We start from the raw sequence: 27,856 nt of genomic DNA, 5'->3' as shown, positions 1-27,856 counted from the left end.
ATATAGATTTTTTTCGCTATGAATTTTTAAAAAATTATAATCTAAGAAGCGCCAAGTGGATTAAATATCCATCTCGAACCAGCTGACCATGGCTTCCAAACTAACATTAGAATCGATCCAGACAAGTGTGTTTCTGGAGCTGGAGCAGTGGGGCGCGAACTGAGTGAGTGAGTGAGCGAGTATGTGTGTATATGTATGTATGTATATATATATATATAAAATAGCAAAATATTGATACTGATACTACTAGGAAAAATGTCTGTTACATGAGTTTGTCATCAATGATTTGTTGTTTATTGACAATGCTTTTGATTCAATCAACTGTCTCAAAAGCATCTTGTGTTATGAATGACTTATTTACTGTGATTCAAAATATTGTAATTCCTCTTTTCTTCAAAAAAAAAAAAAAATGACTTCCTAATACAATATTTTGCCATACAGCATACTGTGTCTGTTTAAAAAACAATTATGCTATCCATTGCTGAAAACAAAATCTTAATATTCAAACTCCTTTGCTAACTTTTAATATTGATCCATAAATTGGACATCTAACACTTTGAACTCATTTGAAACAGTTGTATTAATGCTTTGTCAACACTTTAATAATACATTTTCTAACTTTTTAGTAGCCAGGATGTTATTCTACAGTGCATTTAATGGACATTCATATTATATCATGATGTTGATACCATTGAAGACAAGTTAAATTTTCTGCATATTACCACATTTTCTAATCTGTACTTGAATTTTTGAACAATTTCAACTTTTATCATGAATCGAGAATACTTTGTTTTGTTAGATGACATAATTATTGTGAAAAAAGACTGAAAAGCAAAGGATAAATATAAAAGTAATTCATAAATAAGATCATAAAACACTTTTATTATAGTTTTGATATATCAATAGATAGTTCATCCAGTGATAATGATTTTTTTTCCATTCCTTTATGTACTACACAGGACAAAAATTTGCTTACTACTGATATATCCAAGTAGTAAACTCCTTATGACTAAATATTTACATGAAAATGTGTCTTAACCGAAAGCAAAATAAAGATTTGCTTCCAACTGTGAACTCATTTGTTATAACTGAATTCAACTGTGTATGATTTCTAACTATGAAAAGCTATATCTCCTATTTTAATGTATCAAAAATAACTAGATCCATCATCTAACAAACTACAATTTCTTGAACAAATGACTTTAAACTTGTTTTAAACATTTATAATTTTTGTATAAAATTTAGAATACAAAATAAAACTTTATAAAAATTTACTTGTCCTATACAAAGTCTATTTTTATAAATTTTATATTTTTAAAAAAATATTTTCTAGTCAACAATAAATTTAACTCAAGTTAACTAATCTATAATTTTTTTTATATTAACTAATAATGGAATCAAGTTAACAGTTTTAATCAATAAATGAAAATTTAAATTTATGACTACAGATAAAAATTAAGTTTAAATCAAAAACAAGATGTCCAAGAAAACCAAAGTTCAGAGTTACAAATATTAATTGTCATTCAAAGTAAAAAGATATACTCTGTTAATGTTATCTAACTATTATTATGAATAACTCACATCATCATGTTGTGCTTTAATACAAAGATATCCTGGATGATGATCCATTTCCGTGCGCAAGGGAGTAGGTGGATGGACGCAGACATTATTTTTACAATAAATAACTTCTCCGTGAAGATTACAAGATTTTATTGAAGATTCTTGGCCACTGATTCTAAGAATATTTGATGCTTTCTTAATTAAGATATTAAGTGTAGCCATAGTTCAATTATATTTTACAGAAAACCTAAATTTATCAAAAATAAACAATTAAACTTAGAAACATTATGCATTTAAATATCAAAATAAATTAATTCATATTACAGCAATATTTCTAATATTTAATAAAAAACACAATACGTTAAAATTTTTAGTTTATTAAGAATTAAAAATTTCATTAATTATTATAAATGTATTTTTAATATGTTTAAACTTATAAAGAAACTTGTAAAGATTTTTAAAATTAATGCAACATCCATACTAAACATCAAAATTTAAGATACTATATAGCTTCTAAACTACATAAAAAACATGCATGAAATTATAATGTATATTTTATATGAAAGTTGCCTGTAGTATCATATAGTTAAAGATGTATAAAGAAATAAAAATATCCAATATGTTAAATATATAAATGGTTAATGCAAAACTTAAATATTTGTTTATGTAATATGAAAAACTATGATAATTTTTTTTATGGAAATAGAAGTTATAAAGTGGTGATTCAAGTTGATAATAAAATTATTGATCAATGCTATTAATAACTGTTCACTTTTAAGTCTTTACAACTCTAAATGGGGGAATTATGAATTATTATATATTTTTATAGGTCATCTCACGTATATTGTACTAACTTTGTCACAAAATCTGTCCCTTCAAAATACTGTATGGCATAAGCTTATGGCATTTCATGAATATACTACTGACCCATCAAGGATCTAATTTTAGACAATTGAAAATGCTTATTACACAATTTCTTAAACTAATGCATCATTAACTTGTAAAGTGAAGAGATCATTACGTCATAATGATCTTTTGCTGACATTAGAGAGAAATAATGCATTCAGATTTTCTCTATCAAAACTTTTCTGCAGAAATTTTTACAGAATCCTTTTTGAAAAAATTCATACATAACATTTCATGTTATGATAATAAATCTAAAAATATTCTAGAGAGATATTTATGATCCTGAATATATTAATTTATACCTGGTTTGCATCATCATGTAACTTCTATCAATTATATTGAAGAAGTGAGATATTTTTGACGTAATTTAAAATTTTTCTAACCAAACTGTTTGATAGACATAGTTAAAATGTAAATTAGAGAGAATTCATCAGAAAGAATAATACAATCAATTTTTCATTCTGCATCTTATATACTAAAGACAATTTTTAGTTGATTTTATTTAATATGTATATATTTTATTTATTATTACTACAGTATATATAGTGGTCAAAACAAATAGGAAAGCAATATAAGTTGCATAGAGAATCATTTACAACAAACAATTCTGAATGTCAGATGTTATTGTTATGTAAGATACAGTAATTGAGCTGAACTGCTGCCATATTTTCATTTATTGCACTGGCTTGCACATTTCTGCCAAAGTGACATACTCTCCTAATTGTTTTGACCAGTGTATGTATATATATCTGGCATAAACATTCAAAGCATGTTTTATCACAAAATAATCAAATATGAATTAATCACTGTAAAGTCTACTACTAAGTAATTTACACACAAAATATATATTTTCACTTAAAATGCATTTTATACCATTAAAAATAGATGTATAAATTAAAAATTCAATCAAATAGTGATTTGTTCATAGCATGTTTTGTTCAACCAGACAATCAGAACAACTTAAAAGTGGTGTTTGGAGTCGTACCCACATTGTTATTTCTAGATCATGTTTTACTTGTGTTGTTTTAATTATTGAGTTTATTATACCTCTTCATAGAACACACATTTCTCAACACAATGCTTTTTGCTGATGTTCTTACAAGGAAACTTAATACAGATATCTCAAAAATGCAATCTAATATCTTTAACAACACAATATGCAAAAAATGTCTTAAGTTACAATCCAAATATAACTAATTAGAATGTTAATGTGTGTAGAAGTTTAGAAAAGTACCTTGAGCATCAAGAAATGGATTATAAATCTTAAATAAAACTGATGCTGAAAAGGGTATCATATATCAACATCTACAGCAGAAAGTCTAAACATACTTTCATAACATCACTAATAGAGCAATCAATTCTCCAATTTACATTTAAATTAAAGAATTGATTGTCGTCATGAATAATGTCAGAGACATTATTAGAGTTGCAATTTATTCTATTTTTATTGAAATTTCTTGTTCTCCATTTTTTAAAACATTGCTCTTTCTTAATGTATACTATTTTCTCTGCCTTATCATAACTATAATGTGATATAACATGCAGATTATACTAAAAACTGTTAACAGCTATATTAAGTGTTTAGTGATCAGTAAGTTATTAAGCAGTCTATCCTAATATGACTAACTTTTATACAAGCATTGTATAAAAGTTACAAACATGTTTTAGTTACTTTTTTGATATTGGGTGTTTTGGGTTGACATTGCATATGTTTTCTCGTATAAAATAATAGGAAATAGGCTTCTGGTTAATATTTTTCTGCAGAACATGCAATCTCCAGTAATGGATTACTGACATTCAGTGACATGGTTATCATTTTATTAGATAAAATGACTAAATTTTCTATCAGCAGAAATTATCATCATTCATCAAGGATCATAGATAGGAACATAATATGTTATATATTTTAATAATATGAATAAATGTTAATATTTTTATGGTATATAAATAAAAATTTACTTAGAATCTAATTATCTGGGAAACTGCATCAGCATTCGGGAACATCAATCATTTCAAGAGATTTCAAAGCTCTTAACACATAAACGTATGCCATTACAATATAGTCATCAAGCTGTCAAAGTTTTAAACAACAAAAACACGTTCGGCAATCAAATTCTAATCCACAATAAGCGACAAAGGAAGTGTTTCCCAATAAAGCGGCTTTAATGCAACCGGGTACAAAACAGTCCATTTCGTCGGAAACAAACTGTCGCCTGTTTGTTTACTCAGCTGTATTAAAGCCACTTTATCAGTTGACAAGCTTAAAGCTCTTACTGCATAAACATTAAACCAAACTGAGATTGTAATTCTCTGTTATTTCACTGAATTCACTGTTATTTGTATGCAACATGGCAGGGAAGAAAAATAACATAGAAACTAATGAATATTTATTTACTCTTGTAACATATACCCAATTTTACTGCGTGCAAATCAAAATATTCGATTATTTTTAATTAAATCAAGTATTTTTTGCTACATTCTACTATATGAATAAACATTCAAAATAAATAACGTAAGGAAATTATAGAAATTGTATAGAAATAATATATTTAAGTTGAAGTTAATGGCAGAACATATTGAATAGCGTGTAAAGTTTAAAAACTACCTTTCGGCAAATTTAACGATATTGAAATAACATATTCCGTGAAATCTAAGTTAAAATAAACTATTATAAAACTTCTGTTGAAAAATATGCAACTTTCTAATAAATCAAGCAGCCGACAATACCTCGAAAACAACTCTTCCTTCGCCGACATTTTCCCCCTAGTGACAAAAAAAACAAGAGTTTAATTTTAATATTAATTACTTTTAAATTCTGATATTAAAATTACATAATTACATTATATAATAATTTCATTCAAAAATAAAAACTTAAAGCGTATATTAGTTTAAAAAATGGATGTAGTTAAAAAAAAATAAAAAAGGGNGTAATCGCGTTAAAATGTTCCTGAGTCTTAAAAATACAAGTGATTATATTACCTGTGGTTTTTTAACAAATGATAGTTAGAGGCTATAAAAGATACTTTTTTATAAGATTAGTTTCTTAAGAATAAGAAAAAAAAATATCTTTGGTATAAACTTACAATATGGTAAATTTTTGTATTGTTAAAATAAGCATACACCAAAATTTGTAACAATTTTGTGATCTCTTGTAATAATTAAGTAAAGAAAATTATATAAATAAATAAAAGTTGATTATACTAAAGAAGGGTTTCATTTAGCATTTATGCCCTTTTGAACTGTCACATTGTTAAACTTGCTCTCTAAAGGCAAATTTTGCTTGGGGGCCGCGCAGCCCCCATGAAACCAGTTACGTTTGAAAAATTTACGATACCAGTTAAGGGTTAAGCACCAAAATTTAATAGCACCAATCCCCCTAATACACAAATCTCCCTGATAAATTTCAGAAATTTTCGACAAAAAGAACATAATTATTAAAGTAAAATTTAAATGATTTAATTAATTAACGTATCCTACTATAATACGCTTCTTGTCTAATTTAAAATGAGTGATCTCTATAATAGCATCTTTATTTCTAGACTTATTATACCGTCATCAGACCCAAGACCAGTCTCAATTTATCAATTTATTTTTAAAAGTATGCATTTTGGACTTACAGTCTTTCCTCATCTTTTTTACAACTAATTAAACATAAAAACATGTAAGTTAAACATTAACACTTCTAGCAGTGTTAAGATACAGTTAATAAAAAAGTAAGTTAAACCGCTAGTTAAAAAAGTAAGTTAAACCGCCATTAACACTGCTAGCAGTGTTAATGGCGGTTTAACTTACTTTTTTATTAACGTACAGTATCTTATAAGTACTATATGTTGATTTATTTAATAGAAAGTTACATAAATTGGAAAATTAAATATAATTGACTCTCTCATCTTGAAGGCCTATAATTTATCAAGTAACTTTTAATTAAAGGTTGTTGCCGTTGGATAAGTGTTGCCAGATAAATAGAGGTTGATCTGGCAACACTTAAATCAGAAGCGTAAGAAGGTTACTAGATACTCGTGTTTACGTTCGTAAAAGATAAGTCTGCATCGAGAGTGAATTATTATGCATTTGCATAAAAGAAGTGATAAGTAGACAGTAATAATGCAGGTTAACCGTAATTTTTATCCCATAGTTTATCGTTTATTGACATGTAACAGTTTAGTTAAAATTAGGCAGAATTTGCTTCCGAGCAGAAACTTTGTTTTGTCAGCAACTTTAAAAGACTGTTTTACAGTTCAAGACGAAAATGACTTTAAAGAAAAAGTACTTAAAAGTGAAATACCCGTTATAGTGGATTTCCAAGCCACGTGGGTTTATTTTAAATTAATTTTAATATAATTAAATATATTGTTATTTCAATCTAATATAATTTTAATTAAGAGACGTTATAATATGAACGAGCAATTATTTATTGTGATATCGTCACAATGCCGGACTGCAATTTTTAGTCATATTTTAAATTTATTTCATTTAAAATATATGCTCTCCACCTCAAATTAGTAATGTTTTGCTCCTGTACATCATACTTTTCCTGTTAGGATAGTCATGCTTGTCATCTATCTAATATCTTAAAGGGGAAAATTTTTGAATTGAAATAACGTGACTTCTGGTTTGCATCAGAAGTTCTTATATAGTTACTCGGGCCTCCTGCCCCTAAGGTTTCCATACCTAGTTTTGTCTTTCATCTATCTAACTCTGTTCTTGAGATTAAGGGAAGATGGACAAATGGATGACAGTGGGAGTTTATAGGTTTACCAGTTTTTCAAATTGAGCCCAATAAAAATATCTCTGTTTACAATGAGGTATAATGTAAGATATGATTGCAGATGTGAGTGACACTGCTGGGACTCTAACAAAGCTGTAGAGCATGCCCACAGGAGCAAAAGACATGCCCAGCATGGAAGTCAGACATAATAACAATATTTATTAGTAAAGAATAAAGAAAAGTTCAATGTGTGACCTGGTGTTAGATATTTGCCTTCAAATGTGGAATCCCAATGGTGGCAGTTTCAGTTGCTATCTTGCTTGTGGATGTCATGTATTTTATGTGAAAAGTGGCAATAGCATCAGAGAACATTTTTATTTACCATATTTGCATTTTATTGTGGAGGCAATAGCCTCAAAAGAAAGGTTGTTTCTATACTTGTGAAATTGTGGACTGTCAACTGGAGCAAACGATGGATGATTAACGGATTATTTTCTTTGTTAAATGTTGCAATTTTATATTTTGTTTATACTTTTAAGTGTAAAATAATTAAATGATTTACTCTGTTTTAATAAAAGTGGGGAAATTAGATTTATCAGCAATATTGTTCAGAAAGGTAATCTTGCACATTTCTATAATAAATGGAAATTATTACATGATAAAGTGTTGTAACTGGTGAAAGTGGATAAGTAGTGCAGGATATTAGGCTCTAGTTAGTTTCTTGTCAACATTTTTGAAATGTCTATGTAGAAAAAGGATCAAAAGTAATGATAAAAAAATTCCAACCAAATGATTGCCAGATTAGATGGGCTGTATTTGATTTTAATACAACTATAAGACACTCAGATGTTTTATATTTGTAGAAAAATTCCATTTTAAAGCTAATTAAAGAAGCTAAAATATTTAAAAAACTTTCTGAACTAATTGGAAGATGCTTTACCAATATTCAGTTTATCATAAGGTTCAAAAAAATCCAAAACTTTACATAATTTACAGTGCAGTGACAGACCACCAAGGCTTTGATTGAGAAAAATGAGCAATCCTTAAAGATGTTAAGATTTATCATAATTTATCTATTATGTAAATATGTATTGATGTTTGAAATTAATTTGAAAAACAAGTCAATTCAGAAATAAGTCAGAGATTATATTTAGAAAAAAATACTAATTTTTCCAGTAAATGAAAATAATAAACTTTCCAAATCAACACAAAACAATTGTAAATTTTTTGAGATCAAATTTTTTTTTAAGTGATGAATGTAGATTTAACATCTTTGACTAGGGATTAGAAAAGATGCTGAGAAAGTCCAGAAGTGATATTGAAATAAAGCTTTTATGACCTACAGTTAAATATGATGAGGATCAATTTTAATTTGGTGATGGACGTCTGCATCTTGTATTGGAAATTTAGATATTGAATTCAATGATAGTTGGAGATTATATATAGATAGCATGAAAAATAATTTGAGTGCTAAGATATAGATAGGATATATGTATATAAAAGTATTATTGATAGAAAGTTTGTTTTTTGGTATGACTGACCCAAAAGCATATTGTTTGGGAAACTAGAATATGATTGCTCTATATTGTCTTTCTACAGCTACCCCAATCACAGAGATCTTAATCTGATACATATTTATGGACTAATTTGAAAAGCTGAATTTGAAATCAGTATATTTCTAGTAAAGAAGTAATTAAAGATATTTTTAAGAATGGAATTGAAAAATATTCCAATGAAAATTATTAAAAACATTTTTTTTCAAGACAAAACAATATCAGACCATTATTAAATGTAATAGTTATCCTCCTAGATATTAAACTTTGAGTACACTAATCAATTTAATTTGTCATTCTATTGAAAAAATATGTAGTGTAGGAATACTTTAGTGAGTGCAGTTACTAAGAAACATTTTTTTATTTAATAGAAAATAAACTGTGTTTATATAATTTCTGGTTATGAAAGTGTGTAATAATCTAGGCTTTTCATATAAATCTAAATTAATATTTTGATGATTTCATAGAAAATAAGTGCTTATATTGATAGAATAAAGCTGTGTGAATACTTTTGTGAGTCGTCATATTTAACAGAGAAGTCAGAGAGAATATATAAGTTTATTGTAGATTTTATATATATATATATATATATGTTAAGTCTACCTTTTGTGTATATATAATAATTTAAGCAATATTTTTATAAATGATAATTTCCTAATTTTATTTTACATAAAATCAAAATGTTATGAAAAATAATTATGTAGAATCTTTATATGGATAGAACATTCTCATAGATCATTTTGTCATATAAACAACATACTGTATTTGTCAAGGAAGCTCTTCTTATAATTCAATCCAAATTATTTTATCCAAAGTCAAATTTTTTTATTGAGTTGTAACGTAAGTAAATACTCTGTGAAAATATACTTTTATAAACATACACATTTTGATTTAATGAATGATTAGCAAACTGGATTAAGATACACACAAATTGTAGTATTACATGTTGACTTTGCAGGAAAATAATTTTACTAGCAAACATTAATGTTTTTGATCATGTTAAATGATCTTGTGGTTTATGCTGTGGAATGGCCAATGCATCTGACTTGCTGTCAGTACAATTTGTTGTAGATATTAATAAGCAAGGTAAAATATACTATTGAATTCAAATACTCAAAATTGGGTATACATTAATTAATAGACACTGCATATAACCAGTATCCAGCAGGAAGAAACTGCAAGAAAGCAAATGTTTTAATGTGTTTAATGGGTATCATCAAGCATTATCCCATTAAACACAGATGGAAACATTTGCTTTCTTGTAGTTTCTACTTGCTGGATATTGGTTGTGTGTGCAATGTCTATATACTGTTGAACAATATACCAAGTCTAATTTAGAAATATATTATATAATGCATTATATCCAATAAATAATACCTCTGCTAGTTATTTTTTTATGCTATCATAATGATATTTATCAGTAAAGAATAAAGAAAAGTTCAATGTGTGACCTGGTGTTAGATATTTGCCTTCAAATGTGGAATCCCAATGGTGGCAGTTTCAGTTGCTATCTTGCTTGTGGATGTCATGTATTTTATGTGAAAAGTGGCAATAGCATCAGAGAACATTTTTATTTACCATATTTGCATTTTATTGTGGAGGCAATAGCCTCAAAAGAAAGGTTGTTTCTATACTTGTGAAATTGTGGACTGTCAACTGGAGCAAACGATGGATGATTAACGGATTATTTTCTTTGTTAAATGTTGCAATTTTATATTTTGTTTATACTTTTAAGTGTAAAATAATTAAATGATTTACTCTGTTTTAATAAAAGTGGGGAAATTAGATTTATCAGCAATATTGTTCAGAAAGGTAATCTTGCACATTTCTATAATAAANATTAAAAAAAAAATTTACCAAATTTAATACTTTATCATCATCCTAATACATTTTAAAAGTATACTACTATGTCTCTGAACTGGTTAATAAATGTCATTTTTACAAATTAACTTTTCATTTCTTAATAATCTTTTAGCATAGCCAGGGCTATTTTAAATAACTGTTTTTATTTTATTTATTTATATGCTATTTTAAATAATTATTGTTTCATTTGTACAGCTTAATTTTCAACAGAACTAGTATCAGTTTGTATTATTTTAATTTTTTTTAGTTATTGTTACAAATGCTTCAATAAAGCAAGTACTGTGGTTGATTATTTTCTATTTATCAAGTTACAAAGAAGTATTTAGTTTTACAGATTTTATTGTATGTAGTATTGGTGGTAGTACTAGTAGTCCTTTTATTCAATATTCTTTTAAATGTTAAATTAAAATATTTAAACTAATTGAATGAACAAATGTTAAAAATCTTTTCTTAATCTTTCATGTAATAAACTTATGCTACAAGTCCTAAATTTGAATATTTGATTCTTTAATTTGATTTTCTAAAACTAGTTAGTCAAAATTACAATTGTTTTTAATTTTTTTATTCAAATATCTTTGTTTAGATGTAGCCTTAGTTGTTATTGGGTAGCTACACCTAAGTGTATATTCAATTTTATTTTAAAATTTTTATTGCATTTACGTTCTTTAATATTTAAAAAAAACTTTTTTCAGACTATCCAATTTGAATGTTAAATTTGAAAATTAATAAAGAAGGATGTGAAATGCATTTTGCCAGAATATTCTTTAACAAACTTTATTATCTACATATATAAAATTACTTGTCATGACTTACTGATTGATTCATCACCACCCAGAGCAAACCAATGAACCTGAAGTGGTGAAATTTGGTACACAGTTAGGGTACGTCATAAAAACGCACACTAAGAATGGCTTTTATTGTACTATTTTAGATGCAATTTTTTGTTTTTTAACTGCGTTTTAGTAGGGTATACTATGAGAATGCATACTAAGAAGGGATTTTTTGAAATTTCCCCACGAGGGAGAGCATTAAGGTTTAACTTGAAGAAAAGCTTCTACTGTACTATTTTAGATGCAAGTTTTTTGTTTTCAACTATATTTAGTCTTCATTGAGTACTTAGATGTATTAAATTGATAACATTTCAGATATTGTTATAAATATTTTTATATATTTTGATTTTTCAATCAAATGTTCGAACTGTTTTAAATTTGAATTTGTCATTGCATATTGATTCGATTATAGAACGATTGTAAACATTCCAGAAAATTGATCAAATTAAAAACAGTTCATTTGATTCTCAGCAGTAGGTGTTATATAACAATTACTATGATTGTTGAAATACTGAATATAAATGGGGTTTGCTTGCAAAATCCCTGCAGGTGAAGTTGCAGGTAACAGCTTATATTTCCAAGTTTTATAAGATTAACACTGCAAAATATATTAAAATAATAAACTGAAGAAAACATTTTATAATCAGCAAAATTATTGTTAACATTGACAGTGAAAAACAATAAATTATACCATTTTAAATTATAATTATTTTTATTACTTTATATTTTGTTACATTTTTCAGGCTAGTTCACACAGAGTGATTATGATTTATATGATCTGATTCTAAAATATGATGTTACAATGCAAAAGAATAACGATTACATGTTAAAACTTAAAATTCTTATTTTTTTCAGATGGTGTGGCCCTTGCAAAACTTTGGGACCAAGACTAGAAGGCATAATTGCAACAAAAAATGATAAAGTGCATTTGGCAAAAGTAGACATTGATGATAATAGTGATCTGGCAATAGAATATGGGGTATGTAATTTTAAAATATTTGTTTGAGATTCTACAAATGCAATTATTAAATCTATAACTCAAAATTTCATTGTCTGTTATTTATCACACTTCGATTAATTTTTCAGGTTAGTGCTGTTCCTTCTGTATTTGGAATAAAGAATGGCAAAGTTATAGATAAATTTGTTGGTGTATTGGAAGATGACAAAATTAATAGTTTTGTTGACAAATTAATTGGTCCAGCTTAAACAACAGCAGAAGTATATGAAATAAAATTGCAGTTTAAAACTGGTGGTTAATAAATTATTTCAAATTTATAATAGAATAAAATGTATTTTTAATGAAATTTTTATTGTAGTATTTTTCAAAATAAATTTCACATGTTCTGTAAATTGAACTTACATCTTATTAATTTTATATGTTAATTTCTTTGTAAAGAATAGATGATATAGTTTACTCATTCAAATTTTATCACCTTATGCTTTTAGAATTTGAAAAGATTTTATACACTTGACATTTACAGTTTTATACACCTAAATGTAAGGTGTATAAAAGTGTTATAATTTTTGAACAACAATTTTTTAATGAAAATTATAAAATGAAACAAATGATTTACTACTTATAATCACATGAACATGATATGAGTAGTAAACAGATTTGGATGTTCCATTTCAAAACCAAACACCACTGAAAGAAAGCTTGTTTGTTTTAAATGTTCAAAAAACTCCAGTAAAGAGTTGTGTAATTTTCTCCATAAAAATATTTGTTTAACAAACATTTAAAACATTACAACGAAATTAAAACTGTGGCACCGCATATTATGTGATATTACTGAAAACAATTTTATGTAAATTTCTATCAAAATCAAAAAAGTCATTTCAAAAGAAAAGATGAGTTTCTAAAAGAATTGTAAATGCCAATAATGCATAAAATTTCCTATAATTCAAACATCATTGAAGGATATGACCATGCTATAGCTCCAACTCAATGTAATTTTACCATAATACCATAGTATCAACCCTTAGGTGGGATGGTCAAGGTGGAAGCCTACAGCTCTGGAGGACCTGGGTTTGAATCCGAACGGTCAATAAATCCCCAGGAATTTTGCAGGGAGTGGTCCATATGGATGTGATGGGCCACATTCCTCACCACCGGGCTGCGTCAAGGGCCATACCAAACCCATATTGGCCTTGCTAAAAGAGATCCTCTTAGTGCCAACAGGATAGAGTTTAAAAAAAAAGTATCAATGCCACTTACAAGCAGTGGCGTGCGGTGACATTTGATGATAGGGAAGATGTGTTTCTATAAGAAGCCGACTTACAGGGGCAATCAGCAATGGTCTAGGGTCCATTCGTATTCGTTTGTTCGATAAGCCAGTAAAAACCGTAGACTTCTCTAAATGTATTTTTAATTAATAGATTATCTAACGCACTTAATAAATAAGCAAGTTTAATATAATTAACTCTCTTATATTAGATTTAATACATTCTATACGCCCTCTAAATGCCAATTCTCGCTTCGATAACATCTACTAATTAAAATATATCTATTAGCCGTAACTATCTTGTTATAATTTTCAATATATATTTTATATTGTGTACTAATGTTAAATTCTATTCTATTTTGATTTCCAAATTGCTTCAATTTTACGAAAGAATCGATGCGAGATTTAGGATTTTCGTGTCTTTTGCCAGCTTTACTCAAATTATTTAAATCGTCAAAGCCAATCTCATTCTACACACTAATTTTATTTGAAAATAGTAGGCAAGGCCAACAAAACAAATTTTGCATTTTTATGCATCCACAAAGCCATTTTATATCTTCATAAATTTTATCATGAAAATGTCGAACAAATTTTTTCTTTTTCATTATATGGTCTCGAGCCAAAACTTTTTGAAATAAATTTTCGATATCACAATTACATTCTAAATTGCTAGCTATAATATAAGGGCTAAAATTAAAAATAAAATTATAAAAACTTACTTGTTAAAATAAAATGTGTGATGATATACAATTATACATACCTGGTACAAAATATTCAATTGTATGAATATACTTTTAAAGAAAATTATAAATATAGTTTTGTGAAGAAACGTACATAAAAATAACATAAAATAGTCTTTACTTTTTAAATATTAAAACAATCCACCTAGTTAAAATTGCTCCCTACCAGTGGCTCGTGGATGGAATCAGAGACGGTCTTGGTAGGTGTGCGGTGCGGTGCATGCTTGCCAAATCCCGAGGGTGCCGATACCGGTTAATGTCTCTTTTGTCTCATCACTAGTATATCTCAAAGGACGCGACAGGGTTGTTGTAAATTTTAAACGTTTCTCATCATAGCTGTAAAAATCTAAATTTGTTAAACTTAAAAGTCATTTGTTTTCTAACTACTGTAATTCGTTTTAAGACCAGGTGTCCACGGAAATTTCCAAAATTTACAACTTTTACTCACTTTCATTGAACTGGAAAAATTTCTGTCTTTATTACATCTAATATTACGAAGAAATCAGTCCCACTGTACTCGGCTAGATATTGGTCCGGTTAGGCTTTTGTTTAAGTAAAATTCCGGCTCTTTCATCAGGGTTTTGTTTACGTCCCCAATTCCCTAATCGCTTAATTATTTAACTACTTCTTAAGTAGAAATAAGTCGAAACCAGTTACTTTGTACTCGAATATTTGTAGTCTCGGGAAAAAAGTGGAAAGACAAATTTTTACGACAACGGATACATAAATCGTAAATTTAAGGAAAATAAATTCTAGAGCCTTTTCTGTACCTGGTGCATCTCTCTCATTCATTAAATTTAGTTGTAAATGACGCTGTCGAAGTAACGGTTAATTTTTTAACATTATACAAGAATTGTACACGTTTTTTTCTACATCCCCTTAAAGATGGGATGTACGAAATCGTAATATCACTGGTTTAACATCGAAATCCGTGAGTAATATAAAATCGGAGAGCGGAATAAATATATCAAATATTTTAATGGATTTTTTAAACTCCTGTCAACTATACAGAACTATCGTAAAAACATACCAGTAAATTCTTATCGGTTGGGTTAAGTTATAAATCTACTCGTTATTCACGTAATCGAAATATCTAGTGGGCAGGCGGCTAACAGCCCAGAACCGGTCCTTGATAGAATTGGAATCTTTATATGTGTGCAGCTTTCACCCAAGGTCGTAGGCTTCCACCGGCTAAACCGGGTGAGGTTGGTGCTCTGTAAAGCGCATGCGCAAATCTGGCTTTTCGTAATCTGAAAATACAGGAGATTCCACTCCGCCACTAATATTCTAATATACAATAGCAATTTTTTTTCCACGTGTAGTATAGAAATTTGTAATAAGATACATAATGCGGTTATAATAAAATATTGTGCGATTATTTTCATATAATTAAAATTAATATTTATTTATTTTTTAGAGAATACGAAGGAAGCGGCGCTTCCAACGCTTCTAATGACGGCACGCCACTGCTTACAAGACACCATGACAAATTTCGTTTCTCAACTTTATCTCATCCGCAGATAAACACACAATACACACTAATAAATATCCTGATTATAAATTTTTCCATTTTTTCCGTTCCCGAAAAGAGATTTCAACAAACGAAATACTCAAATAAAAGAATACAAAATTAAGCAGCTAAAAAGAAAAAAAACAGAAAACTGATAAAGTGCTCATGACGATCGTTTGAAACACGTGTTGAACCTTTGAAACAACTTTTCCCCCCTTATTGTAACTAATGTATGAAAAAAATTAATTTAATTGATATTGTAAATACAGTGGTACCTCAGGATACGAAATTTTCAGGATACATGAAATTCGAACATATTTTTGCTCCACGGTACGAACAAAAACTCACCATACGACGTTACATTAGTTCGCAGCGCCATTTTTTATTCACTTCTGTTCATTGGTCTTAGTCCGCGTGTTTGCTTCCTCGTGGAAGGATCTCGCTCGATAAACGAAATCTTGAGGTATTATCAGAAAGTTACTGATTTTATTGAAAAGAAACATTCCGAAAAGGTTCACACTGGCCGCAGTGCCGGCCCGAGGCAAGTTTTAGGATAAAGCGAGATCCTATTATGGCGCCCCCTTGGTTGCACCAAATTTATACCCTTTAATTTTCTTTACCACTGAGACGCCCCCTAGGACTTAGTTCCTGGAGCGGATGCTCCGTTCGCCCTGTGGTAGGGCCGGCTCTGACTGGCCATATTACTGCTCAGTTTAATGACATTTGCCTAAGTCATTTTAGAAACATTTTAAAAAGTATGCAAAGCCAAACCTCTTTGGATAGATATTTTACCAAGCGACCTCTATCCAGTGAAAGTGCTGGTGGAAGTGAAGGAAAGAAAGCAAAAAGAAGTGAATAAAAAATTTAAAAAATATATAAAACAGAAAAGTTAAAAAATTAGTGTTATTTTTAAGTTATTGTTACATTATGTTATGTAAGTTAAGTTTTAGAATCATTTCCCTTCTTCCTCTCCTCCGCTACCAGTTTACACCTCTACCATCCTCAAAGGTAATATGTACATAAAACTACATTTTTTAAAAATCAATTATTATTCTATGATGGTTATTTATACACTTATAAGTACAAAACGCATTTTTCAGTGTTTTCCTTACTATAGTTATTATTTTTTTAATGTGCTACTTAGCTTTGAGTGTGTTTTTCGCGTTGGAACGAATTATTTGGGTTTACATGTAATCGTATGGGGAAAAATCATTTACCTTATGACATTTTCATGATACGATCTCAGTTTCGGAACGGATTAATTTCGTATTCTGAGGTACGACTGTATTCAAACAATAAAATTAGTCATTTACAGTTTATTTCTTCCTGCAGCAAATTCGAAGTTTTAAAATTGATACTTTCTATTATGTTCATTTCTACAAGTGTTATCAATATCCCGAACAAATTATTCCCATAAAAAATTAATAAATAATAATAACTATAACGTAATTTGATACATTTCCGTTACGATCACCCAAGGTCAGTGGCGTACCGTAGTGGGGGCGGCGGGGGAGGCCCGCCCCAGACGGCACTTTTTAGGAAGTGGCAAAATTACGTTTTATAGGGCGGCAAAATTTCACAATAAATAATAATATTATCTTGTAAAAATTTGAAACATTCTAATCTATACAGTAGAACCTCGATTATCCGGATCTCCATTATACGGATTTTCGATTATCCGGATAATGGTTCAGAATAAACAAAAATTTTACGAATTTGCTGATTTGCCCTTGGCGAATTACGACACTGTTTATGTACGTGATGAAATGCATAACATTTTTTGTTTCAACAACGTCTCACCCGGCACAGTGGTCGTAAACTCTTAAATATATTTTGCGTCGTAATAAAAATATAACTTGACATACGTATTTATAAATAATTTATACTCAAATTACATCATTTCTATAACCAATTGCGGCGTAAGGCATGGGCAACGTGGGCCACCACCTATGCCGCGCGGTCCGAAGGGCCTCGCGCCTCGAAGGTTTACGCATTACTTAGAAGCCGAGAACGCGACGAAAAAATTTTACTCGTCATAAAACGATAAATAGTTTGTCAAACTTTTATTCATAAAAATGCAGTTTTAACTGCGTTTTATTTTATAAAATCCGTATTTTTGACCCGCCAGAGGGCCTTTTAAACAATAGGTAGTCTGTTAGCGCTGGTCAGTAGTAGTCCAAATTCAATAAAACATTTGTTTCTTGAAAATTTGATCACAATTTAAATACAGTATTTATTTTTAATATTACCGATATGTCATCGAAAAGAAAACGTGTTGTATTATCATTAAAAGACAAATTAAAGTATTTGTTTCGATTATCCGGATTTTTCCTTATCCGGACTACCTTCATCCCCAATTAGTCCGGATAATCGAGGTTCTACTGTACTTGCATCTCGCCTACGATAGTGCTATCGTCCGAACAGCCAGGGAATCGGCTCGCCGTCCGAATGAACTAGTAACTTATTTATCAAAGGAAATCTTGTTGACTTTGTTTTTCCTTGTACGATTCATTCGCGTTCATATACACCACTAATATCCAGTAAAACTATTTTAAACAGGTCGCTGCACTACCACCGAAATTTTCATTGCTTATTCTGTGACGTAACTAAATTTTGGTCTATTAAATTAAAATATCTAAATAAAAAAAAGTCGATACTTTCCTCCGCTCTAAGCAGCTAACACACACAGTACGACACTGCCCAAAATGATCTTACGTAAAATTTGGCATTTTTATTCACATTGTGTATTGTTAATTTCGGTAAATTACCATCGACTTGCTAATGCGAAGTACAGTACTACGCTGTACTACGCAATTATGAAGTCAGATATGACTGCAAGACGCAATTTAAATCGGGTAGTCATCGGCGAAAGCGAAGAGCGATGTGCAGTAAAGTGGGATTTACAGGAGAGGTTTGGAGTTGTGTGAAAAGGCATATAATACGACGCCACCGTCGTTGCTCTCAACGGGCCAGTGGATAGAGCTGCTCTATGATTATAATCCACTTGACGCTTGCAAAGTATCGAATGGCCAATGGAATGAAACGCACGAATAGGCGCGATAAGACAGTCGGTAACAGGCAATGGCCATACCACGCTGAAAGTACCGGTTCTCGTCCGATCACCGAAGTGAAGCGGCGTCAAGCACGGATAGTACTTCGGACAAAGACGACTTGGGAACACCGGGTGCTGTTGCCACTTCTGTTTTGCTCCGTTTTCTGTTTTATCTAATGCCAAAGTGAGCGTTCTGTTCTCTTATTTTTTCTTACTATCGTTTCTTCCATAAGATCTCATTACTGTCGTATTTAGATTAAACGCTTATACCCCGTGTTTCCCCGAAAATAAGACAGTGTCTTATATTAATTTTTGCTCTGAAAAATGCGCTAGGTCTTATTTTCAGGGAATTCTTATTTTTTCCAGGAAGAAGAATTCACATNATGGCCAATTGGAATGAAACGCACGAATAGGCGCGATAAGACAGTCGGTAACAGGCAACGGCCATACCACGCTGGAAGTACCGGTTCTCGTCCGATCACCGAAGTGAAGCGGCGTCGGTCCCTGATAATACTTCGGACGGAGACGACTTGGGAACACCGAGTGCTGTTGCACTTCTGTTTTGCTCCGTTTTCTGTTTTATCTAATGCCGAAGTGAGCGTTCTGTTCTCTTATTTTTTCTTGCAATCGTCTCGACCAGGCGCGGTTTCATTTTAAACAACTGCCAGTCGTTGTAGAATGCCGAAGCGTCGCATTGTAGTTTCGTGAGCGCGACACACAACGCTCTGCAANTACTAATATTAATATATTGGAAAGTTGACCATCAGTTTTATTCCTCATTAAGCTTGATATAAAGAAAATTACTAATAGGTTTTATATTGTGCACTCACTGATTTATCAACAGTACTGTTTCATTAATAAAACTGTGAGTGCATTGATGTGGATAGAAACAAACACATTTAAAGTAAATTTTTGAAAAAAAACATAAGCATATTGTTAGAATACTTGTATTCCTTGTAATTACTATAGCAATATTTTGGACCTTTAGCTTTTTGGGTTTACATGCAGTAGACTCTTCCATATGCAAACTAATGTGGGCAGGAATGATCTAGATAAGTTAAGTATTGTGTTAAGTTCGTTTTGTTCTCAGGTCCCTTCTGAACTGTTACATTATGCCAATGTCACATCATTATAATGTCAGTCATGGTGGATGCATTGCACACTTCTGCAAATTTCAATGCAACCCTAATAAAAAGGAAGTTAAAAAAATGTACACACTGCAATATGGAATGGTAAGATTCAGAATAATGTACAATATGCTTGGAAATTTTTGCTTGTCTTTGATCAGTCCAGATATGGAAGGTCTACTATATTTTCTTTTATCCATAGAATATTTGGCTGATAAAGTATTAAAAGATTCTCTCATAATATTCAACATAACTCAAGTTTGGTTAATAGAATTTTTCTCTTCTCATGAGGTTCTTTATCTCTTTTCTATAGATAAGAATAATTTTTACTTAAAGAAATAGGCAGACATTCTTTCTTACTAAAAGGTTTGACAATACTATTATAGTATTAACAATAAATCTACGAACATAGAGTGCTAAGTATAACTTCTATTGCTGTCATGCACATACAAAATCCATTTTCAAATGAAATGAATTTATTCTTTAATACTGACACTTCTTTTTTTGTCTTCTATGATTAAAGAAAATCATAGAAGACAAAAAAAGGGTTCCTTAATAATAGAATATAAGATTTCTCTTATTATATATTATAAGATTCGCTTCTTTTTTTGTCTTCTATGATTAAAGAAAATCATAGAAGACAAAAAAAGAAGCGTCAGTATTAAAGAAAATTCATTTCATTTGAAAATGAAGCTTGTATGTGCATGACAGCAATAGAAGTTATACTTAGCACTCTATGTTCGTAGATTTATTGTTAATACTATAATAGTATTGTCAAACCTTTTAGTAAGAAAGAATGTCTGCCTATTTCTTTAAGTAAAAATTATTCTTATCTATAGAAAAGAGATAAAGAACCTCATGAGAAGAGAAAAATTCTATTAACCAAACTTGAGTTATGTTGAATATTATGAGAGAATCTTTTAATACTTTATCAGCCAAATATTCTATGGATAAAAGAAAATATAGTAGACCTTCCATATCTGGACTNGACAATTGCGATTTCATTGTTGTGCTCTTTTTGTTGCGAAGAGTGCGATTCTTGCAAAGTACTTCGAATGCAATGTTTTTCTTGATTCTGGCAATTGTCGACCCTTGGGGTAAGTGACTTTTTCTAATTTCGTTTTTATCTATCCAAGTAAGAAATTCGTTCGCAAAATTTCGTTAAATGTAAATATTTCGACTTTCGTATTGCTTTGTATATATACAACTTTGTGATAACGACGGAGAAAGAGTTTCCGCGATAGGTTTGAACTTAATTTTGACAGGTTAAAGTGTAAAACCTATTCATTCGTAATTCCGGTTCATATCAACAAGTTTATTAAAATTTTCATCAATCTATACGAATTCGATTTCATAATGATGAATGATAGGTTCTTGAATGCCAATATTACTGAGTTTAAAATAACAGCAGTGGATTTAGCCTTAAACAGACCTTAAGCTATGCTTTGTAAAAATCTTTTTACTTGTCTCGAATAAATATCGAAGCCCGAGGCCCTAAGAGACAATTTTCTTTATTTATTAGGTTATAGTTTCATGGCAAATTCTGCCAGTGATTAAACGAAAAGTTTCTTCAGTGTATAATAATTTCTCTAAAGGTTTANAAAGAAAATCATAGAAGACAAAAAAAGAAGCGTCAGTATTAAAGAAAATTCATTTCATTTGAAAATGAAGCTTGTATGTGCATGACAGCAATAGAAGTTATACTTAGCACTCTATGTTCGTAGATTTATTGTTAATACTATAATAGTATTGTCAAACCTTTTAGTAAGAAAGAATGTCTGCCTATTTCTTTAAGTAAAAATTATTCTTATCTATAGAAAAGAGATAAAGAACCTCATGAGAAGAGAAAAATTCTATTAACCAAACTTGAGTTATGTTGAATATTATGAGAGAATCTTTTAATACTTTATCAGCCAAATATTCTATGGATAAAAGAAAATATAGTAGACCTTCCATATCTGGACTGATCAAAGACAAGCAAAAATTTCCAAGCATATTGTACATTATTCTGAATCTTACCATTCCATATTGCAGTGTGTACATTTTTTTAACTTCCTTTTTATTAGGGTTGCATTGAAATTTGCAGAAGTGTGCAATGCATCCACCATGACTGACATTATAATGATGTGACATTGGCATAATGTAACAGTTCAGAAGGGACCTGAGAACAAAACGAACTTAACACAATACTTAACTTATCTAGATCATTCCTGCCCACATTAGTTTGCATATGGAAGAGTCTACTGCATGTAAACCCAAAAAGCTAAAGGTCCAAAATATTGCTATAGTAATTACAAGGAATACAAGTATTCTAACAATATGCTTATGTTTTTTTTCAAAAATTTACTTTAAATGTGTTTGTTTCTATCCACATCAATGCACTCACAGTTTTATTAATGAAACAGTACTGTTGATAAATCAGTGAGTGCACAATATAAAACCTATTAGTAATTTTCTTTATATCAAGCTTAATGAGGAATAAAACTGATGGTCAACTTTCCAATATATTAATATTAGTAATGACCAAAATGAAAGTAAAACTAATCAAATAATTAAACCAAATTTATTATCAGGTTAATTTTGGTTTTAAATATATAAATGCCACATAATTTGGACTAAACATATGTGATTAAATTTTCATTGTGTATAAAAATTTAATAATTATAATTAAATGAATTAATTTAGAATATTTTGGAAGAAAAGATTGATCCATAGTGCTGTTGATTGATTAATGCAGATTTGAATGCTGCACTGGATTGATCTTTTCTTTCAGAATGGAAACCATACAGGTTGTATAAGAAAAAAACAAGTTAAAACATATTATTAAATGCACAATAATAGAACAGTGATAAGTAACAATGCTCATTTCTTTTTATATTAATCTTCTATATGGTATATTATAAATATAAATGAGTGAGTATTCTTGCTCAACAAAAAATTAAATTTGGCATAATATATCCACAGTCTTATCAATGATATAGTTAAAATTACACAAAGGATCCAAAAAGTAATGATTACTTTTGCTTTTATCATTCAACACATTTTCTGACTACATTTTATATAAAGATCAAACATAGAATCAATCAAAAACATTTAAATTTAACTTATGCAAGGAATCAAGGATATGTAAAATTATTTTTAAAAAATTACACAAATAAACTCAGAATAACATAGCAAACACTTCCATATTTATGACACATTCAATGTCAGCATATTGCATGCCTTTTGCAGTTCATTTAAAATCATCTCTGTTATAAATAACATTTTTTGTCTTTCTTGAAAATAGCACACTGGCTCTATTCTACTCGAGCTAATATTTTTTATTTTAACTTAAACTTGGTAAACATTGCTTTGAAGACATGCTCTGTTGAGTTTATTTGTGTAATTTTTTTTATAATTTTAATTTAAATATTTTCAATTCCTCTTGTAAGTTATATAATTTAAACTTAAACACTTTTGGTTGATTCTGTTTGATTTTTATACAGAATGTAATCTTAAGATGCTTTAATAATAAAAGCAAAAATACTCATTAATTTCTGAATTATCTGTATAATTTTAGTTGTATTATTGATAAAACTGAATGTACTGTGCTTTCCTGATATATCATATTATTGAAGTGGAAAATCTCTTTTTTTTAATTTTACATTATTATTTCAATTTCCTTGTATTTCTGTTTCGGAAGTTTTAGTTTTAAGTGTGCTTAGCTTTATTCAGTATCATACACTCATTTTATTGATTAAAAAAAACATATTGTTGAAGTAGCAGATATTGTACAATACTGAAATTTCAATACGTTAATGTACTTTTTTATTTATTTATTCTTATTCTATTCCTACTTTCTATATAAAATTATTCTTAGCAGTTTTATGATTATAACCCAAAAATATTTGATCGGTTTCTTTTTTGTAGCTTCTCTCATATGTTTATTATCTATCATGTTTTGCACTAGAAATAGATCTTATGTGACTTCTACTAAAAGAATTCTATTTCTTTTATAATTGAAATAATTATATATTACTTAACTGTCTTAGCCAACCATCCTCACACTAATAGACTCAGGATCACAGGGCTTGGTTCTGGGATACCTGCAGTTATCAAAATTTGAGGATGCTTGAATTATTATATAAAATGGCATACTATTTGAATATAAGCAACTCAACACCTTGCATACTCTTTCCAGCAAAAAGTTTTAATGGGACAAATGTTTTGGCCTCCCCAAGAGACCTGCCTCAGGTTTCAAACTATTCTAAAATTGAATATTTAACATTGTGTTTGTAGAATAATTTAATTGGTGTCATGTTGCATTTGAGTGTTTTGGAATACTATGTGAAAATTTTTAAAATAAAGTTATGTTATTTGAATGTTTCAATCTGGAATACTCTGTAGAATATTTGATTTTAGAATAGTTTGAAAACCTGACACAGATCGCTTAACATGTTCACGGAGTTACGAGGCATATTATCGTATGGATATGTCTAGCTAGGGTGACAGACATAATTGCTTGATTTTCTGTGGGGCGGCGCATATGTTTTGATAACATAATTCTACAAACATCATACTTGATATATTGATATTATTTTATTAGGTGCAATAAAATATATTAATTTAATAGTATGAGGCATGGGTGACTCGTGCTGGTCCTGTATTAAAATAGACTACGAGTCATTCGTGATGCTTAACACCCAGCATCTGCCTAAACATTTATCTACTAATGCCACGAGCATGTTAAAGAGGCCAAAAACATTTTTCCCATTAAATTTTTAGTGGAAAGAGTACAGGAGGTGTTGAGTTGCTTATTGAGTGTTCCAGCTTCTCAAGAGTATATTTGACCATAACGTACAGACATTCTCCTATATACTTTAAATATCAAACATAGAGGGTACTGTATGCCATTCAGAGGGATCCTACCTTTCTCTTCTGTCTATCTTTTCTCCCTCTTTCTTCCCCCTTTCCCTTACCTTCTTTTCTGCTTGCTAAACACTTTGTGTACGGCCGATGTCTTACTTGTATATGTATGTATATACTTTAAATCATTTTGAGATTACTTAAACACCTAATACAATGTAAACAGTTGTTACACTGTATTATTTAAGGAATAATGACAAGAAAAAAGTCTTTACATGCTCAGTATAGCTGCAACCATCTTAAGCCAAATAACATGATATATGCCAGCAATAATTTAACATTTTCTTTCTTTTAACAACATGAAAGGAAAATACATAGAATATTTAAGATACGATGGTCATTCTAAAAGAAAAGAACATTTTGATCTGACAAGCCGTGCAGTTCTCCCACCACTCTCCACTGCCACGTCATGGACCTTCCCATATTTTCACGCCAGTCTGATGCTAACAGCAAGCCACAATGATCATTTACTGTTTACAGTGTGATTTTGAAATGTGTGACAAAATTAAAGATCCCACCAAGTGTGAAGTACAAAGAGTAATACGCTTTTTGAATGTGAAAAAAGTCCACCCTATCAAAATTTACAGACAGATAACCGAGGTTTATGGTAAAGTGATGAAGGAAGCTTCAGTTTGAAACAAACAGCAGGGATTGTTGTCCAGAGGCATTTTGCTTATTCAGGATAATGCATGTCCGCATGCTGCTGTGTTGACAAAGAACTTGCTTCAACAGTTTAAGTGGGAAGTTTTTGAACATTCTTCTTATAGCCCGAACTAGGCTCCGAGTGATTACATCTTTTCCCAACATTGAAGGATTTTTTAGCCGGGAATCACTATGGAGTGACAACGAACTGAAAGAGGCCATTAATGACTGGTTCAAGAACTTGGTGGTAACTGAGTGTGTAGAAGGCATAGAAAGCTGATAATATGCTATGACAAGTGTTTAAATTTGTATGACGACTATGTAGAAATATAGCTAAGGTATCATATATGTTGTAAAATAAGTTTTGTTTCATGGACGTCATGTTTATCCAGACGTCTTGCGGTTAAATAAAAATATCTAGAAAAACAAACATTCTTTACTTTTAGAATGACCCTCGTACAAACAAATTCGAGTTTTGCTTCTTAAAACTATCTGGATTTTATTTTATTTTACCAAATATTTTTGATCCACAGATAAAGAAGGCCAATTGTACTCAAACTTCTGATCTTACATCATAGTTTACTATCAGATTGAAAATCTGAATGTGAATTATTGTGTAAGAAGAATAGCCCTATCATAAGTAAAAAGTAGAGTTTAGAATAAATGTTTAATAATAAAAATATTTTGTTATAAAAATTGCACAGAACATAGTATTATAATATTAAACAAGAGGATTAACTATCAGGCTAGAACTCAGCTAAGTAATCAAACATATATTATATAATTTGGAATAAAGTTAGGTGTTTTGGTTAATTACTTAACCAAATTCTAGTCCAACAGTTAATCCAGCTCTGTCATTTTGTTATTAATATAGTTTGGGCTAAGTTCTCTATGTATTGTGATACCGTTATCTTAAAACAAGAGAAGTCATCAATAATTATCACAAAACTGAAATTTTATAAAGTAAGACAGCCAAAATAGTTAAGCGGCAGCATCTTTCTCCAGGGATCTGTGATCAAATCTGAGCAATTAACTCCAAAAAGAGTCCATCCTGGATGTGTCAAGTCCCATCCCTTACCATATGACCACTCCTGTTTTGAGCTTGCTATAAGGGATCTCTTAGTGTCCACAGAACAGAAAGTGGCAAAAAGCAGGAAAATATATATATAAACAAAGAATTCATTGTTATGAAAAATATTGCCTGGAGAAGACAATGATTAAAATGTCAAGATAAAATAAAACTAATATTTAGATGCATGTACTTTTTCTGCTACATTTGGGACAAAGAGTGATTGAGTAGGTCTTGACTACATCAATTATATATTTGATACATTTTAACATTTTTGTAATGAACAGCATACAATATATTTTTTAACACTAAACTATGATAGAAGGAAAATTGTTATAACACAACTGTTAAAAATATTGAATGGTTAGTCAAATTACATTCTTATTAACACATTTTATATTGTCTTTTTACTTGATTTAAAATAAAATAATAAAAATCCTGATATAAAATTTCTACATGCATCTATATTTAACTATTCTTTTATTTTATTTTCTAAAATATATTTAAGAGTTGTCCAGAGATGAAAACAAGACACGTATGGANGTCTGGCGAATCTATTGGCGTTTGAATGTTTCGTTTCTGACTGTAACTTTTCGAGTTATCGCTATCTTAAAGTTTACAATTCAATTATGCGTAATTATCGGTTTTCCCATAAGATCTGATTACTGTCGTATTTAGATTAAACGCTTGTATTTATACCTATAATTTATTAAAACATTCTAGTGCAAAATCGTCTGACGAATGTATCTGCGTTTGAATTTTTCGTTTCTGACTGTAACTTCACGAGTTATCGCAATCTTAAGGTTTACAATTCGATTATGCGTACTTATCGGTTTTTCCATAAGATCTGATTACTGTCGTATTTAGATTAAACGCTTGTAGTTATACCTATAATTTATTAAGACATTCTAGTGCAAAATTGTCTGACGAATCTAATGGCGTTTGAATTTTTTTTTTCTGACTGTATCTTTTCGAGTTATCGCAATCTTAAATTTTAAAATTCGATTATGCGTACTTATCGGTTTTTTTATAAGATCTGATTACTGTCGTATTTAGATCGAACGCTAATTTATATACCTATAATTTTTTAAAACATTATAGTGCAAAATTGTCTGGCGAATCTATTGGCGTTTGAATGTTTCGTTTCTGACTGTAACTTTTCGAGTTAT

The 27,856-nt window shown here is 29.7% G+C and overlaps 2 protein-coding genes, 1 long non-coding RNA gene and 2 pseudogenes across 3 annotated transcripts in view; 4 read left to right on the top strand and 1 right to left on the bottom strand.

Moving 5' to 3' along the window:
- The window catches only part of LOC111621212, a 27,745-nt gene extending 22,531 nt beyond the window's left edge, over window positions 1-5,214 (bottom strand). Inside the window, exons 1-2 of the mRNA XM_023363292.1 lie at window positions 5,194-5,214; window positions 1,582-1,735 (exon numbers count right to left, since the gene is read on the bottom strand). Of these exons, the coding sequence (XP_023219060.1) occupies window positions 1,582-1,629 (48 nt within the window). The 5' untranslated portion in view covers window positions 1,630-1,735; window positions 5,194-5,214. The remainder of the gene's footprint in view (window positions 1-1,581; window positions 1,736-5,193) is intronic.
- Window positions 5,215-6,445: 1,231 nt separating this feature from the next.
- Window positions 6,446-12,786, top strand: LOC111621211 (thioredoxin, mitochondrial-like). Its single transcript, XM_023363291.1, has 3 exons — window positions 6,446-6,776; window positions 12,276-12,399; window positions 12,507-12,786. Exons 1-3 carry the CDS (start codon window positions 6,571-6,573, stop codon window positions 12,624-12,626), a joined length of 450 nt encoding a protein of 149 aa, XP_023219059.1. The 5' UTR covers window positions 6,446-6,570; the 3' UTR covers window positions 12,627-12,786.
- Window positions 12,787-18,969: 6,183 nt separating this feature from the next.
- Window positions 18,970-19,088, top strand: LOC111621225 (annotated as a pseudogene).
- Window positions 19,089-19,380: 292 nt separating this feature from the next.
- LOC111621223 lies at window positions 19,381-19,499 on the top strand (annotated as a pseudogene).
- Window positions 19,500-21,102: 1,603 nt separating this feature from the next.
- The window catches only part of LOC111621210, an 11,636-nt gene continuing 4,882 nt past the window's right edge, over window positions 21,103-27,856 (top strand). Inside the window, exon 1 of the long non-coding RNA XR_002756026.1 lies at window positions 21,103-21,168. This is a non-coding gene — a long non-coding RNA (uncharacterized LOC111621210). The remainder of the gene's footprint in view (window positions 21,169-27,856) is intronic.

The sequence above is a fragment of the Centruroides sculpturatus genome, unplaced genomic scaffold (assembly GCF_000671375.1).
Source record: "Centruroides sculpturatus isolate CEXI.00-Female unplaced genomic scaffold, Cexi_2.0 scaffold211, whole genome shotgun sequence".
NCBI classification, from domain to species: Eukaryota; Metazoa; Arthropoda; class Arachnida; order Scorpiones; family Buthidae; genus Centruroides; species Centruroides sculpturatus.
This window is presented reverse-complemented; position numbering and strand designations above follow the sequence as displayed.